Raw genomic sequence first — 17,148 nt, 5'->3', positions numbered from 1 at the left:
CTCGTGTCTTGAGAGCAGAATCAATCCTGCTCAGGCGGAGGCCCCCCGCCCGCCTCTGCTGTCATGTTTTACAAGGGCCAGGGCTCGGGAACACGTGGCCGTACCTGCCCAGTGGCTCTTCCGCTCAAGCCTGCTCTGGGTCCCGGGAGGCGTGCCAGGTTTCCGTCTCAGCTGCCCTTCTCTTGCCCTGTGCAGCTCGCTGCCTCTGCCCTGGGCCCCTCCCCAGGAACCCCATAGCCGGGCAGGCCTGAGTGTGGGCACCTTACCCTTTGCCTGAGCTTGCACCTCTCCTGGGTGTTCCCAAAAGTGTGCTGCTAGGCTCACCCAGTGTGCACCCCGAGTGTGCGCTCCTGCTGTGTGTCCCGAGTGGGTGCTCCTACTGTGTGACCCGAGCGTGTGCTCCTATTGTGGGTGCTGAGTGTGTGCTCCTATTGTGTCCCGAGTGGGTGCTGCTTTTGCACATCCTGACTATGTGTGCCTATTGTGTCTCGAGTGTGCTCTTATTTGGTATCTTGAGTGTGTGCTCCTATCATGTTCCCAGAGTAGGCACTCCTATTGTGTCCTGAGTGTGTGCTTCTACTTTGTATCCTGAGTGTGTGTTCCTGTTGTGTTCCAAATGTGCACTCCCATTGTGTGTCCTGAATATGCCCTCCTACTGTGTGCCCTGGGTATGTGTTCCTATTGCATATCTTCAGTGTGTGTACCAAGCGTGTGCTCCTTTTGTGTCCTCAGTGTACACTCCTATTGTGTCTCAAGTGTGCGCTCCTACTGTGTGTTCCTATTGCATATCCTGAGTGTGTGGTCCTAGTATGTCCCGAGTGTGCCTCCTACTGCATGTCCTGAGTGTGTGCTCCTACTGTGTCCCAAGTGTGCACTCCTGTTGTGTATCCTGAATACGCCCTCCTACGTGTGTGTCCCAAGTGTGTGTTCCTATTATGTGTCCTAAGTGTGTGCTTCTATTGTGTCCTGAGTGTGCACTCCTATTATGTGTTCCTATTGCATATCCTGATGTGCCCTCCTAATGTTTTGAGTGTGTGCTCCTACTGTGTGTCCTGAGTGTGTGCTCCCGTTGTATGTCCCGAGTGTGCCTTCCTACTGTGTTCCTATTGCATGTCCTGAGTGTGTGCTCCTAATATGCCTTGAGTGTGCGCTCCTACTATGTGTCCAAGTGTGTGCTCTTATTGTATGTCCTGAGTGTGGGCTCCTGTTTTCTCGAGTGTGCTCCTCTGTGTGTGCCCTGAGCATGCACTCCTGTTGTGTCTGAGCACGTCCTGCCTATGTGATCCTTTTGTGCACCCTGAGCGTGTGCTCCTATTGCGTGTCCTGAGTGTGCACGCCTGCCGTGCATCTTGAATGTGCACTCCTATCATGTTCCTATTGTGCATCCTGAGTGTGTGCTTCAGTGGGCACTCCTACGTGTGCCCGAGCGTGCACTCCTACTGTTGCACTCCGATGGCACACTGTTGTACATCCCAAGCGTCCACTCCTGTGTGCCCCGAGTGTGTACTCCTGTACTTCCCAGTCGGCCCCTTGGAGAGATCCAGGGTCCAGGGAGCGCGGTGGGAGCCAGGGCCCTGGAGTGCATGATGCCTGTGGGGACAGGGCCGGGGTGGGCGGCCCCGTGGCCCCGCCAGGCTGGGCCCTTCTGTGGCAGAGGCCAGTGGGGGGCAGGGCTCACGACGGAAAGATGGGTGTGGTGGCAGGGGTGCCTGGCCTCAGCAGGGCCAGGTCGCCTTTCCTGAGCCCCCCAGGCAAGGCGCTCATTAGTTCCTCCAGGGGCTCGCCTGGCGCTGTCAGCCAGATTGAATTAGCAGCGGGTCCACAGTGAGTATGTCGTGGAGACAGAAATCTCCAGGTAATTAGGCAGCAGGCATTTGCTGACAGCTGATGGGAGTGAGGAGGAGAGGGAGGGGTGTCGGCCTGTTCCTCCTCAAGGGCTGGGGGTGCTGGCTGGAGCCGGGAGATGGCCTGAGTGGGGTGTGTGCGTGGTGATGGAGGAGGTTCCAGAACCTTCCGGACAGCCAGTCCGGCCTGGTCCAAGAAGTCCTGCCCAAGCAGGTGGCTCCCGGGCTTTCTGTCCCCATCCCCCCACCACTGAAGTCCTCGGGCCTTCCAGGTTCAGCTGGGGTTCCCATTCCAGGTAACCACCTGGCCAGGCCAGCTCTGGATTGTGAACGCCACAAATTGGGGTCTGCGTGGGGGTCTCGTGTCAGTGACACCCAGCTCAGCACTGAGGGTAGTCTCTGCCTGACACTCGCTTGCTGGGTGAGTGAATGAATGAATGAATGAATGAGCCAGTGAGTGAGTGAGTGAATGCGGCCCCTTGTGATGAACCTGGTGGGGTGTGGGCTGCACTTCCAGGGTCTCCGGACCCCTTGGATTGGTGGCTCCTGGTCTCAGCCAGGCCCCACCCCTGCCAGCCTCAGTTTCCTTAATGTGGAAGGAGCCTAGGATGGGGCCTCCGGGGCGGGGGTGGGGGGCTGACTTGGCTCAAGGCTTTCTTTAGTGGGAGATGGCATTCAGGTTTGGGAAGAGGGGAAAGGGAAGGGGGCTGGGTCAAGGGGGATGAGTGGGTGGGGCTTTAACCCTTTACTGCCCAGCAAGGCCTATGAGCTCTGGGGCTCTCCCCACACCAAACCTTGCCCACCCAGTCTATAAAATGAATAAATAGGGAAGCGGACCTGGCCCAGTGGTTAGGGCGTCTGTCTACCACATGGGAGGTCCACGGTTCAAACTCCTTGACCCGTGTGGAGCTGGCCCATGTGCAGTGCTGATGAGCGCAGAGTGCCGTGCCACGCAGGGGTGTCCCCCGCGTAGGGAAGCCCCACGTGCAAGGAGTGCGCCCCGTACGGAGAGCCGCCCAGCGCGAAAGAAAGTGCAGCCTGCCCAGGAATGGCGCCGCACATGGAGAGCTGACACAACAAGATGACGCAACAAAAAGAGACACAGATTCCAGTGCCGCTGACAACAGCACAAGCGGACAAAGAGGAGCACACAGCAAATAGACACAGAGAACAGACAATGGCGGGGGGGGGCGGGGAAAGGGGAGAGAAATAAATAAAATAAATAAATCTTTTTAAAAAATAAAAATAAATAAAATGAATAAATAAACCTGATCCCTAGGAGAGCTAAGCCGGCCCCAACTGCAGACCATCCACCCTCACTGGTGGCCTCGGGGTCTACAGCCAGCCCAAGCAGTTGCGGGGGTGCAGCCCAAGCAGTTGTGGGGGCGGAAAAGGTGGGCTGAAGACGCACCAAACACCCACCAGGCTCAACCCCTGTCATGCCAGGACTCAGTTTCCCTGCAATGTGGGGACGAGGTCAAACTGCCTCAGCCCCAGGTCTGGAGTCCTCGGCGCCCTTGCCCATTTTAGACCTGGCAGAGCCACAGCCTGCCTGCCTCCCCTTCCCCCTGCACCCGCCACACTGAAGAGATCGATTGAGCAGGACCACCTCGCAGGGGCCGTCCCAGAGCCCCTGGATGGACAGCAGGATGTTGCCCAAGCAAACCCTGCGGCCAGGTTCTTAGCCACCCCCCTCCATGGGTCACGAGGACATGGGGAGGCTGGGGGTGATGGCCCCCTAGAGCCCAGGAAGGGGCATGAGAAGCGCCACAGAGCGGTGCTGCTCTCAGAGTGTCTGTGGGGGTGGAAATGCCCTGCCAGGGCCGGGAGGGTAGCGGGGGTGTTTGGGAAACGTGACGATGTCAGGGGAGGGGTAGGTGGATGATGGGGGCTGGTGAGTGAGTCGATCAGTGGCAGTGGTGGGCTGGCAGGATGGGGGCCCGGCCGGTGTGCAGGGAGGTACGAACGTGCGGCCCAGGTGCCCTGGCTTCTGCAGCCTGGGGACACCCCCGCCCCCTCTGGAGCTATTTCTGGCCTCTGTGTGCTGAGCTGCGGCGGCCCCTTCTGCCTTAGAACTGCAGTCGGTGACCTGGCTGCTCCCAGCAGGCATTTGGATGCTTGGGAGGGTCCTGATCTGACAACACCCCTCTCCCGGTCCCTACAGCCTCAGACCGCAGCATTCTGGCGGGAGCAACTCAGAGCCTCCCTGGAGGGGTCCCCTGCCCCCGCCCCCAGCAGATGGCTCAGGAGGGCCCCGTGTTCCCAGCCCTGGCCCCTATGCCTCCCCAAGGCCCTTATGACCCCCTCGCACCCTGGGTGGGGGGAGCCTGTCAGGGTGACACCGTGGCCCTTTCCTTGTCTACCCTTCCTCCTGGGCAGCGTTTGGATTCCTCTTCCCCCACCCCGACTTCCTGGCAGGGGTTAACCGCTAGCTGCCTCAGTTTCCCAGTCTGTCAAATAGGCTGGGGAGAATGATAGGAAACATGATTCCTCCGTGGTGCAGACTTGTAACTTTTGTGTTGGCCAGTTGCCCTCCTATGGCCCCGGGAGGTGGCGTTTCTGGTGCCCCATGAGGCAGAGGCAGCATCGAGGTCCGGGGACCCCGGTGACGCCGAGCCAGTTCCGCCGAGAAAGATGGTACTCTGGGGCCCCCCAGGCTGCCAGCCCCTGCCATCCAGGGCAGCTGGGGACTGGCTGGGTGAGGGCGGCTAAGCGGAGGGTGTGAGGGGCACGTCTTTGCCGCTGGCCGGTGCCCGTCCCTGTGGCAGGGTTTGGAAATTTGGAGGTTAAAAATCTAACCCAATGGACTGTCCTGCCCTGCCTGGGGGGGTTGGGGAGATGCTAAGGCTGGACTGGGGCGGGGGGAGCCAGCAGATTGTGGGGAACGTATACGGGACAGGTCTGGGGGTGTGGGGTACAGAGGTGTCTACGTGGAACCTCCACTGTCTGTGTCTGCTCTCAGGGTGCAGAGACAGGGACCCCATCAGGGAACACCCCAAATATACACCCCCTTCCCCGCACCCCACCTGTCCGTGGCCCCAGCATCCGTGATCCCTGAGCTGCTGACCTCAGCAGCCGCTGCAGCTGGCTGCCCGCTGCCCACTGGCTCCCAGAGTGTCCCCAGGACCTCCCGTGCCTCAGGCTCCCTCTCCAGGCTCCTCACCTCCCCAGGTGCCTCCTTCCCCAGCTCCTCCCCCTCTAGCTGTCCTCCCTCCCCTCTTCTCTTTCCTCTTCCCCTTCTTGCTGTTTTCCTCCTTTCTCCTCCCTCTCCCCCCCACCTCCCCTCTTAATCCTTCTCTCTTCCCTCTCCCCCCTTCTCCCCCATCTCTGCCTCCCTCCCCTCTCCCATTCCTTTTCTCTTTTCCCCCTCCCCTCCCTTCCACTCTTTCCCTCTCCCCTTCCCTTCCTACCCCTTCCCCACCCCTTGCCTTCCTCTTCCTCCTGCCTCCCCCCTCTTCTCTCTCTTCCTCCTTTGCCTCCCTCTCCCTCCACCTCACTGGCCGCAGGGTGCTTCTCCACTCTGTGTCCCCATGCGCTGCTCGGGATCCCGTGCGTTTTAGGTCCTTCCCTGTCCCCAAGCTCCGGGACCCGCCCCGCGGACCCATCTGGCCTGTCCCTCACCCACGCCTGGTTTTGTCTTTCTGAAGATCCCTGGGCTGTGGATGTGGAGACAACACCTCAAGCTGCTCTTCCTGCCCCATCCGGCTCCCACCGGGGAGAGGCCCAGGCCAGGATCTGGGTCACCTCCCCCCGAAATCTTGGCAGCCACCTGCGCCCTCATCCACGTGCTGTGACCAGCCCCAACAGCCAGCAGGGGCCCTTTGTGAGGAGGGGACTCTGGAGGAGACCCTGACAGGCCAGAATTAGCCTCAGGGACCTCAGAGACAATGGAAGAAGGCATGGGGCCAGGTCCTCCAGGGGTAGGGAGGCCAGAACAGTTCTGGGGGGGCTTGGCCAGGCCCTGGGGTGGCCCAGATGGTCCTTCTGGTGGCCTAGGGCTGGGGCCGCGTGGCAGGTGGCCTTGGTGGGTGTCGTGCCTGCAGTGGTTTCCCGGACAGCAGGACAGCAGGACCCTGTTTCTAAATGGGGTATTGAGTGGAGAATTGGGGTGTGCCTAAGGGTGAGGTGCGGGGGAGGCAGGGGGGCTTTCCAGGTGAGGGAGTGCCAGGGGCAGTCCCTGGGTGGATGGGGAGAGGGGGGAAAGAGGTAGGAGGTGGGGGTTGGGGAGGGGGGGAGGGGGAGGAGGTGGGGGGGAGAAAGGATGGAGATGGGCAGTAAGGAGAAGGGGGAAGGGAGGGGGGGCGACGGAAGGAGGGAGGGCCACGAGAGGGAGGGAGTCCATGCCTCTCCCCCGCCTCAGATCTGTGCAGGTTTCCTGACCCCACCTGGGGAGCACCTGCCATGAACCCAAACCCACCATGCTAAGGTGGGTTTGATTATTTCATAAAGAGATGCCCATTGCCGCCCGCCCCGTGGCGGGGTTGCCATGGAGACCAGCGGGCAGGCCCCAAGGGGGGCCCGGGCTGGAGCCAATTACCGCGGCTGGGCGAGGCCCGAGGCCTGCGCGGGGACGGGGGGCCACTTCAGAAGTTGGTCTCCCCAAAGCAGTGCTCTCGGCGGGAACGAGCCGTGGCCAAACGGCCGTCGGCACAGCCCCTCAGCCTGGCTCGGCCCCCGAGATCCCTGGGCAGGGCAGCAGAGAGGGGCCTCCGGAGGCCCGGGTGGGCCTGGTAGAAGGGAGTGGGCTGAGGCCCAGGGGTGCTGACCCCCCGACTCCCGATGCTGGCCTGGCTCACGGCGACGGCTGGGCCATGGGGCGTGGTCCGAGGGTGACAGTCATGGAGTGATACGGTTCTGACGGCACGTGTCCTACGGCCCTTCGTGAGGCCCTGGGCCCGGCTGGGGTGCACCTGGGGGCCCCAGCCCCACGCACCCCGAGTCTGTCCACCCCCAGCCCCGACCCCCTTTGTCATCCCAGGCACGGGAGTCAGCTCCCATGAGCAGGTGAGATGCCGAGGGGAGCCGGCACCATCAGGCCCGACTTTCCCAGGGAGGCCGCGTGTGAAGAGAGCAAAGAGGGGGTGTCAGCAGTTTAAATAAAGCATCAGGCCATGTCGCACACGCACGGTGGGCCCGGAAGGTGCTGCTTCAACAGGGGTGCTCAGGGCCTTGGGGCGATGCTCGGGGCCCCAGCAGGTTTCAGAGCCCAGAAAGGGGGTGCTCAGGGACGGGGCCTGGGACTGGGGTGCTCGGCATCTGGGAAAGGTGCCCAAGACCCACTCTAGGGGTGCTCAGTAGCAGGGCAGGGGGTGCTTGGGGCCTGGGGTCTCCTGGGCAGGCCTTCCTCTCCTGGGGTTGCCATTTCCCAGTCAGCCCCAAATGCCCCCCCCCCCCACCCCAACAGCCCAGCACGAGGGGCAGACAGGCCCAGGCTGAGGGGAGAAGGGGGTTTCCAGGAGCTGGGATTGGGGAGCAGGGAAAGGGCAGGACTGAGTGGTGTCGGCTGCATTGCAGGGTTCGCTGGGTTCTGGAGTGGGACAAATGTCTGCTGGCCCAGGCTGAGGGCATGTGGGGTGGGGGGAGTTGCAGCCTGGAGGGTCCGGGGCCACAGTTTGGGTGGGGGGAGCTGGCCCGTGGCCCTCCTACCTCTCGGCTGCCGCCCCAGTACTTAGCGGGCCTCGTGTCTGCAGAACGCCGCTCTTAGCTAGCTGCCAAGGAAAGGTGTTAGCTGTCAACGCAGGTGTTAGCTGTCAACGCAGGTGTTAGTGGAGGACTCAGGCATTCACCAAGAAGCCATAACCCTCCCAGGGGGATTCACATTTTAATAGCGGGAAATCAACTCACTCCCGGAGGTGGAAAGAACCTTCAGGATTCAGAGGGAGGGCTTTCGGGGGGGGGTGGGGGATGGCGGGCAGCTCAGTCACTGGGTCCTGTGGCCTGCCCATGCGACCGCCGCTTGGGGCTACGCCTCCAGAGGTCTCCCGTCTCTAGTGGGTGCCGGGTGGTGCCTCGGGTGTGTCGGGGGTGGGGCAGGCCCTGCCCAGAGGAGGCTGGAGAGCGAGAGCAGCAAGCAGTGGGTGCTGCTGGGCAGAGGTGTCTGCCGTCCTGGTTGAATATCCCCATGTGGAGGGGGGTGTAGAGGGCAGGGTGTGGGCATCAGCTGGGAAGGAGCGAGCACCTCGCCTGCCTGCGTTCCTGGGAGGAAGTTAAGCCAAGAACAAGGCCGAGGGGAGGAGGCTGCTTTAATCTTTGTGGGGAGGGCGAAGGCGCCCAGATCCCGTTCTGGTGATAGCAGAGGTGCTAGCAGGGGAACCCTGGGCCCCGCGGGCTGGCAAAGGGGCTGCCGGGCGCTACCACCCCGGGCTCGGCTCTGAGACCCCATGATTTCCTCCATCAAAACTCCTGGCCGGTGATGGTGACGGAGCCTCCCAGGAATCGGACAGCCCTAGGGCCCTGATGGCTGGGGGTCCGAGCCCCTGCCCACCTTCTCTGGCAGGCTGGGAGGGCTCTTGGGCAGGGCTGCCATAGAAGGTGCCGGAAGTTCAGCCACGGACTGGGCACGAGTCTTGGTGCGGCTCCTCCCCACGAGCCCTGCCTCCCGCCTCTGTGTTACGGAGGGCCTCCCCACCCTCTCCCAGGCCGGCCCAGGGACCAGCGGGACAGAGGCAGGCCAGGGTCAGCGCTGGGGCTCGTGGGGGAAGATGGGTCCCAAGTAGGTGCCTGCCTGCAGGAGTCCTGTTCCAGGAGGCTGCAGTGGGTACGTGGCAGTGGCCACGTGCTCGGCAGTGACTGAGTGGGCTGGCCCTGGGCATGGGGTGTGGGGACTGTATATGGCTGGCACGTCTGCTTGGGTGTGTGAGCACTGGGCAGGGTGGCGTGGGGTCTGCAGGCATGGGTTCCCAGCGTGGAAGAGCACACGTGGGTCCCATGGTGGGCCTAGCGGGGCAGCTTCCAAGCAGCATGGAGCAGGAGTCACGACAGCGCGGATTTCCAGCTGCGTCTTGGACCCCCTGCCCCCAGCCCCAGGATCCAGTCTGGTTCCTGCGGCCCCTGGCCCCTCAGACCCCCGCCCACTGACACCCTGTGCTCTGCCCTCAGGGAGCGGGCTGCTGGCGTGGGCTCTGTGTCTGCAGGCGTGGCAGGCAGCGGCACCGTGCCCGGGCGCCTGCGTGTGCTACGACGAGCCCAAGGTGACGACGAGCTGCCCGCAGCAGGGCCTGCAGGCCGTGCCCGCCGACATCCCGGCGGCCAGCCAGCGCATCTTCCTGCACGGCAACCACATCGCCCACGTGCCGGCCTCCAGCTTCCGCGCCTGCCGCAACCTCACCATCCTGTGGCTGCACTCGAATGCGCTGGCCCGCGTCGACGCCGCCGCCTTCGCCGGCCTGGCCCTGCTCGAGCAGCTGGACCTGAGTGACAATGCGCAGCTGCGCGCCGTGGACCCCGCCACGTTCCGCGGCCTAGGCCGCCTGCACACGCTGCACCTAGACCGCTGCGGCCTGCAGGAGCTGGGCCCAGGGCTGTTCCGCGGCCTGGCCGCCCTGCAGTACCTCTACCTGCAGGACAACTGGCTGCAGGCGCTGCCCGACGACGCCTTCCGCGACCTGGGCAACCTCACCCACCTCTTCCTGCACGGCAACCGCATCCGCAGTGTGCCCGAGCGCGCCCTGCGCGGCCTGCACAGCCTCGACCGCCTGCTGCTGCACCAGAACCGTGTGGCCCGCGTGCACCCGCTCGCCTTCCGAGACCTCGGCCGCCTCATGACACTCTACCTGTTCGCCAACAACCTCTCAGCGCTGCCGGCCGAGGCCCTGGCGCCCCTGCGCTCCCTGCAGTACCTGAGGCTCAATGACAACCCATGGGTGTGCGACTGCCGGGCGCGCCCGCTCTGGGCCTGGCTGCAGGGGTTCCGCGGCTCCTCTTCCGAGGTGCCCTGCAGCCTGCCCCCGCGCCTGGCCGGCCGTGACCTCAAGCGCCTGGCCGCCCCTGACCTGGAAGGCTGCGCTGCAGCCCCCAGGCCCTCCCGCCCCATCTGGACCGAAGGGGTTGCCGACGAGGAGCCTCCGGGGCTGCCCAAGTGCTGCCAGCCGGACGCCGCCGACAAGACCTTGGTGCTGGGGGCCGGGGGGCCAGCTTCGGCCGGCAACGCACTCAAGGGCCGGGGACCCCCTGGCGATGGCCCACTGGGCAATGGCTCCCGGCCACGGCACATCAATGACTCCCCCTTCGGGACCCCACCCGGGTCGGCCGAGCCCCCTCCCACCGCGCTGCGGCCCGAGGGCTCTGAGCCTCCGGGCCCACTCCCCACGGGCCCTCGCCGGAGGCCAGGCTGCTCCCGCAAGAACCGCACCCGCAGCCATTGCCGACTGGGCCAGGCAGGAGCCGGCGGGGCCGGCGAGGTGGAGGGCTCAGGGGTCCAGCCGGGCCTCGCCGGTGGCCTCGCCGCCCTGGGCCTGCTGCTGGCACTGTGGACGGCGCTCGGGCCCTGCTGACCAGCCTCCCAGACCCCCACCCGGCCGAGGACGCCAGGCCTGGCTCAGCCGCCAGGCGTGTGTACATACGGGGCCTCCGTTCCTGCCGCCAGGTGGCACCACGCAGAGGGCCCCAGGGGCAGGGAGGACCCCCTGACGGACGCCCCCCCTACACCCCATCTCACCCCCATCATGTTTACAGGGTGCGGCCGCGTTTGTTCCAGAACGCCGCCTCCCGCCCAGATCGCGATCTCTAGAGATATGCATTTTATTTTACTTGTGTAAAAATACCCGGACGCCGTGGAATAAAAGAGCTCTTTTCTTAAGCCGTGGCCTCTGGGCTGGGAGTGTGGTGGGTGATGAAGGGGTTCCTGGACACCCCAAGGCCCCAGAAGGAGGGCGCACCGGCCACGCGGGTCAGGGGGTTCTGACTACTTCAGTTCAGCGTGGACGTGGCCGCCAGGGCCAACGTGGGGGCCCAGCCTCTGCGAGCTACAGCCGGCATGCAGGGAGGGCTGAGCCTGACGCTCGCTGAGTGTGCCTGCCTTTGGGGGGACATCCACTCTGGGCTCACATGGGGTCCCTGGGGAGGTCCCTCCCTCCCATTCTGGCTGGCCCATGGCCAAGCTGCCCCCTGGCCCCATGTGGCTCAGAGTGCCCAGCGCCCTTCTCAGAGTAGCTGCAGGTGAGGGTGCCAAGGTCCGGGAGGGACTGTGCTCCTGCTGTGATGACGCCCTGCCCCCCTACACAGGCCTGGCTGGTCTTGTGCACCCCCCAACCACCCATGGTCACGTGGCAGATGTGTGGCCAAGCCTGCCCATGCCTGTGCCCAGGGCACCCCACCCACGGATGACGCCACACTCATAACCCAGCTTCCAGCACACACCCACACCCACATATGCAGGGGACACACGTGCACCCACGGGCCAGGAACACGTACACCCACAAACGCGCACAAACGGGGCATGCACATTGCACATGCACTCACGGGCAGGGGACACGTGTCCACATGCCCCCAAAGGCAGGAGATACATGCACGCACATGCCCAGACAGGACACGTGTGCACAGCGAGTGCACCCCGCGTATGCACACGTGAATAGGGCACAGATGCGTGCACACACACGTGTGCACACACAGCTCAGGCACGAGTGCACACTGCACATCTTCTCCAGGACAGGGCTGGTGAGAGCTCAGAAACAAAAAGCCGGGGGCCACGTGGAGAGGATACTGAGCTATAGACTCCTGTGAAACTGCCCCCCCCACCACCACCCCGGTTCCCCCAGAGCCTGGAAGAGGGGGGAGAGGGAGAAGAGCAGAGTGAGTGGGGGAGGGAGGGGGGAGTGGAGCTGGTGGAGCCAGATGGCCGTGGGGGCGGCCTGGGCTCCAGAAGCTGCAGAGGAGGGAGGGTGGGGGGTTGCTTAGTTCCTAAGGGCCGCCAGTTCCTCTGTGCCACTGCCCAAGGCAAGCGTTCAGACCCCACCCTGCTCCAGGACCCAGGCCCCCCACCTCCCACCCCCACTGGCTGCACAGGGGGTAAGGTGTGTGCAAAGCTTGTGGGGCGGGAGCACCTGGCAGGGCTCAGCCCCGAGGAGTCGAGTCCAGGGATGGCCTGGGCAGGTCCTTAGCGGCTGGACCACCTCCCTCCGCTGTCTGTCTCTTCCTGTTCCTCTCCTTCCAGGAGACCCTGGAGTTAGTCACACTTTTCTGCCCTGCAGTCGTGTCTCTGCGCAGTGGGGGTCCAGGTGCCTAGGCTTGCCCCCAGGAGCTGGGCTCAGACCGGGACGACCTGGGGCTGGCCCTACACAGTTGGGGGGGCTGTTTGACCGTGACCCAGCCCCAGCCCCAGCCCCTCTCGGCCCCAGGATACCCCATGGCTCTTCCCCACCAGCGGCCCCGGGTCCGTGGAGGGCCTGAAATACCCAGGTTTGGGCCGCCTCGTGAGGCCATCAGTGTTCCTTGGTGCCTTGGTCCTGTGACCCTGCAGCCAGGTCCCTCCTGCTCCCAGGAGTTGTGGGGACGAAGGAGCAGGTGCCAGCACTCTTCTGTCCTGTTTTCTCCCCAGCAGCCCCTGACACACAGCCAAGTCACTAGAGATTGAGGGGACAGGGCTGGGGCTTTCCCACATTCCACTGGGTGGGTGGGCAGCAGGAAAAGGCACCCATCTGCGACAAAGAGCCTCGAGGCCCACTCCTGAGCTACCCTTCTATAGCTGGTGCTGGCATCCTCTGTGGCTCCCCAGCCTCAGCTTGCATGCCCCAGAGGATGGGACACTCACTACCAGAAGACTGTCTGCTTCTGGGGCAGGCTGAACTGTATCCAGCACCCCCGGCCAGTCCTCAGGTGACACAGAAGTCTGCAGGACCGAGGGGGGTCCCAGTGACACTCGATGTGCAGCGAGTGCTTGATGAAGCTGATGAAGCTGTCCCAGGGCCCACAGTGAACACAATGACTCCGATGGGCCCTGCAACCTGGGCTCCAGGCTCCTGGCACGGCTGGAGCCCCAAGCCCATCCCCTGGACTTTGCACCCTCCTCTACGAGGGAGCACAGAGAGCACGCAGCAGGGAGCAGGGGTAAGGGGCCTGCCAGGCTTGTTGGGGGAGGCGAGTGAAGCTGGTGGAGGGTGAGCTGGGGTGGACCTGCAGGGGGAAGTGGGGGCGGGGGATCGTGCGGCCCAGTGGCAGCCCAAGAGGACAGCTGCGGTTTGGCCGAGGGTTGGGGGTGGGGGGCCGAGCAGTGTGGCTGGGGTCCGCTGTGGCATCCGGAGGGTGGAGGCGGCCAGCAAGACTCTGGGTGTCCGCCCTGAGCAGCTGGCAGGGGTCCCGGGGCCGGCGAGCCATCTGGGCGGGGGAGTCGCGTGGGCTGTGCAGGCTGAGCCCAGGAGAGGGCCTGGGCTGGAGGACACACGTTTGGGAGTCGTGAGTGTTCGGGTGATATTTCCAGCCCAGGAAGCGATGAGCTCACCCGGAGGGCGCAGAGGGAGGGGAACGGGGTGGGGGTGCGGATTGCCTACTGGTGCCCGCCAGGCTAGGCGTACCCCTGCCCACCCTGCCTTGCCCCACTCCAGGCCCTGCTCATCCACCTCCACCTGCTCCACCTGCCCAGCCCACCCCTCCGCTCCCCCTACCTCCTACCTGCCCCTGCCCCTCCCCTCCCTGGGCCCCTGCCCAGTCCAACCCTTCCCCACCTGTCCTGCCCCTCCCCGTCCCTCCCTGCCCCTCCTACCCACCCTTACCCTACCCCACCCCTCCTGCTCACCCTTCTCCACATGCTCCACCTGCCCAGCCTGACCCCTCCCCACCCCACCAGCCTAGCCCAGCCCCTCCCTAGCCTCCTGCCAGCCTGGCCACTCACTTCTGGACCCCTGGCCTTGAGCAGGTGGGTGACGAGTGTCCAGCCCATCTCCTGGGCCCTGGGGCCCAGGAGGAGGCAAATTTGAGCCACGTGAAGTCACACTGAATGCCTAAATGTCCCCCCAGAGGCTCGTCGCTGCTTTATCATGGACACTCCCGGCCCCCATCCACCAGGGGGGCCAGACCAGCCTCGAGGTGACCAGTAGATGGAAGCCACCCCAGCTCACGGGTCGGTGCTTGTGTCCCAGACCTTGACCGGGGTCCCGCCACCTCACAACGCAGGGGACACTGGGCTCTGGGCTGGTCCTCAGGGTCACTTCTCAGCCAGCCAAAGGCCTCAAGCCCTGGGGCCCTGGGAGGGAGGGTGGAGGAGGGCAGCAGCTCAGACCTCTGGAGGGTTGGGGGTGTCCCTGGGAGATCACTTTGTGGGTCTCGTGCCCAGGGCCTGCACAGGTGGGCCATGTCCTCAGACAGGAGGCCCTGCCTCTTGTTTATCTGGCTGCCCGGAGCTTTGCACTGTAATTAGGAGAATTATTTTTTAATCCTTGAATTAGTTACAAAATCATATAAGAAGCAGAATGTGCAGCAGCTGATGGTCAATTAATGTCCTGGGAGACTGAGAACATGCTGGAAACATGTTTAGAGGAAGGTAAGTGTTTACTGGCTGAATGAGCTGGGACCCCGGGGCTGGCCAGTGCAGCGACGAGGGCGGTGGGGAGCCTGTGCTCATGGACAGTGTCCCAGCCCCGCCTGCCAGGCTTAGCGGACCTGCCCATGATGTCCCCAGGCTGCCCTGCTGTGTCCCATGGTCAGGCGAGACAACAGCCGAGGGGCATGAGTTACAGCGGCCCAAGTGACAGTCCCCAGGCCACTCTCGTTCTGGTACCTCTGCTGCCCACCACGGCTTTGCCTGACGGCTGAGTGGGGTTGCTCAGTGGGAATCTCAGCTCCTCCTCCCAATGTCTGTGGGGGCCACACGGCCTTGGGTGTCCATTTCTGCCCCTTGTGTGCTTGGCCCATGGGGGGTGTCACTTGGCCTGGCAGGGCTCCTCCACCTGGGGGTTCCTCCACCTGGCAGGGCTTAGGGTCTCCACCACCTGGGGCTCTCCTCCACCTGGGGGTTCCTCCACCTGGCAGGGCTTCTCCAGCTTAGGGTCTCCACCACTTGGGGCTCTCTACCTGGGGCTTCCTTTACCTGGTGGGGCTTCTCTGCCTGGTGGGGCTTCTCCACCTGGGGCTCTCCTCCACCTGGGGGTTCCTCCACCTGGTGGGGCTTCTCTGCCTGGTGGGGCTCCTCCACCTGGGGCTCTCCTCCACCTGGGGGTTCCTTTGCCTGGTGGGGCTTCTCTTCCTGGTGGGACTCCTCCACCTTGGGGTCTCCACCACCTGGGGGGTTCCTCCACCTGGCAGGCCTCCTTCACCTGCGGGGCTCCTCCACCTGGTGGGAGGACTCCTCAACCCGGAAGAGGATCCCTCCACCTGGAGAGGGATTATTTGGCTGGGGCTGTGGTGGACACAGAGCCAGCGTCTGGGCATGAACTGTCCCCCTGCACCTCTGGGGTCCACCCTCAGACCTCTGTTCCTCGCTAGTGGCCTTGCTCGCTGGTACTACCTTGGGGGAGAGTTGCCTCTCCCCAGCTCACTCGTCTCCCCCCGCACCTGTGCCAGGCCCAGGCTGCTCTGGACCCCTCTGCAAACAGACCTGACCCTTGCACACATCACAGCCTGAAGGGGATTTGGCAGGGACACCATGGAGACTCTGGAGCAGACCAGGAGGAGGACATCGTGGCAGCCACTGGTCACCAGCATTCTGGACACAGCTACATCCACCCCACATTGCCTTGGGCCACAGATGGGTTGTTGAAGCAAGGGGCTCACGTGGGCCCGCCCCATCATCTGGTCCTGCCCAGCCCTGGAGGACAGCTAGTGGGACGCTATTCCCGAAGTGGAGGGGCATGTGTGGTGCTCAGCCTGCAGGGAGGGACAGGTCATCCGGCCGATGCGCTGGGATCTGTGCCCACACCCATGGTGACACCAGAAAAGACGAGCCAGGGCTTTCACCCGGCCTCCACCGAGGCCACGGACCTGCTGACCAGCATGTCCCCAGCCCCAGGGTGCTGCCCCTCTGGGCTGGCACTGCTCACCTCAAGTCTGTGGGGCTCGAACCCAAACCCATTAAGTGGCCGCACTCGTCACCCCAAACACAACTCGCAGAGATGTGCCCTGAGAGGTGTGGTGCCTCGGGGAGCTGGACCGTTGGTGGGGGTGGGCACCTAAGACCATGGGTACCTCTTGCCCACCAGCCATGCCAGCTTGAGTCTCTGCTCCTCCAACCCCCTCTTGCTTCTCTGCCCAGACCCCTGCCAGCCTGGGTCCCCCACCTCTCACGGGGCCTCCTCCCCAAGTCCCTGCCCTAGCCCACCTGCCCGCCAGCCTGCCAGCCCTGCACCAACCCCCAGGCTGGGATTTAGAGCCCCCGGTTGGCCCTCTGCTGACGTCCGTCCCACTCAGCCTTGTCTGCCCATCCAGTGGCTCTCCACCTCCCCAGCCCTCCTGCGTGCCCAGCTCTGGCCTGTGGCCGGGCTCTGTCGCATCTGGTGTCTCATCTGCAGCCAGGATCCCTCATCCTGACTTCCGGCCCGGAGGCCCGTGCCCCCTCCTAACCTGTTCAGCTGTGTCCAGCCTGAGGAGTGGACATGTGGACAGGACATGGGGCTCCCCACTGGGGCTGCGTCACACGGCATGGTGCTGCCAGTTTAGAAGCTGAGCTGGTTCCACTCCACAGAGGAGGCCGAGGGCCCGGCTGGCTGGCTGCTCTGTGCTGGGGTGAGCCCAGGTGTTCGTCCTGCCTCTTCCTGGGGAGGTGGGTTGGACCCTCTCCTGGGGGTGGCTGTCCCAGGATGCCTTGGGTGCCTCTCCCACCCCCAGCCAGATTGCCCTGAGGGTCACGGTTGAAGTCAGTGGGTTGAGGTGCCCATGTCCATGCCCACCCATCTCCCTTACCATTGCCCCATCCTAACTCCAAGCCCACGGGACTCTCAGGCTCCTCTCTGTGTCATTTCAGCCCCGGGGCTTTGGCCCTAGCATGGCCCTCTCCTCCAGGAAGCCCTCCCTGAGCCCTCCAAGCTGACCCCACCAGCCATGGAGTCACAGAGCTCACACCCAGCACAACGGGCGCTCGGGCAGAGCTTCAGGATCTGACCAGGTCCCAGGCACAGTCACCAGCCTGGCATGAGGAACAAGCAGCTGTCACCGAGGGGCTTTTGGGGCTCACTGTGAGGGGAGCCCCAAGGGGTCTGCCCCCAGTGGAGGAGCTCGATGAGGTCTTTTTGTGACCCTGTCCCAAGGGTGAGGTGGCAGGCTGTCCCTCCCCCGGCTGGTTCTCCACCAGCCAGCGGGCTCTTCCTTGCCCTGGGACCCCAGCAGAAGTCCTGTGGCTGGGGGAGGGACGCCAGTGCAGAGCATGGGACAGAATTGACCC

General features: G+C 64.1%; 1 protein-coding gene across 1 annotated transcript; it reads left to right on the top strand.

Moving 5' to 3' along the window:
* The first annotated feature begins 7,766 nt into the window (after positions 1–7,766).
* On the top strand, positions 7,767–10,641 carry RTN4R (reticulon 4 receptor). Its single transcript, XM_012524564.4, has one exon. The coding sequence runs from the start codon at positions 8,675–8,677 to the stop codon at positions 10,334–10,336; it is 1,662 nt and encodes a 553-aa protein (XP_012380018.2). The 5' UTR covers positions 7,767–8,674; the 3' UTR covers positions 10,337–10,641.
* The last annotated feature ends 6,507 nt before the right edge of the window (positions 10,642–17,148 follow it).

Source organism: Dasypus novemcinctus, chromosome 19, assembly GCF_030445035.2.
Source record: "Dasypus novemcinctus isolate mDasNov1 chromosome 19, mDasNov1.1.hap2, whole genome shotgun sequence".
NCBI lineage: Eukaryota > Metazoa > Chordata > Mammalia > Cingulata > Dasypodidae > Dasypus > Dasypus novemcinctus.
This window is presented reverse-complemented; position numbering and strand designations above follow the sequence as displayed.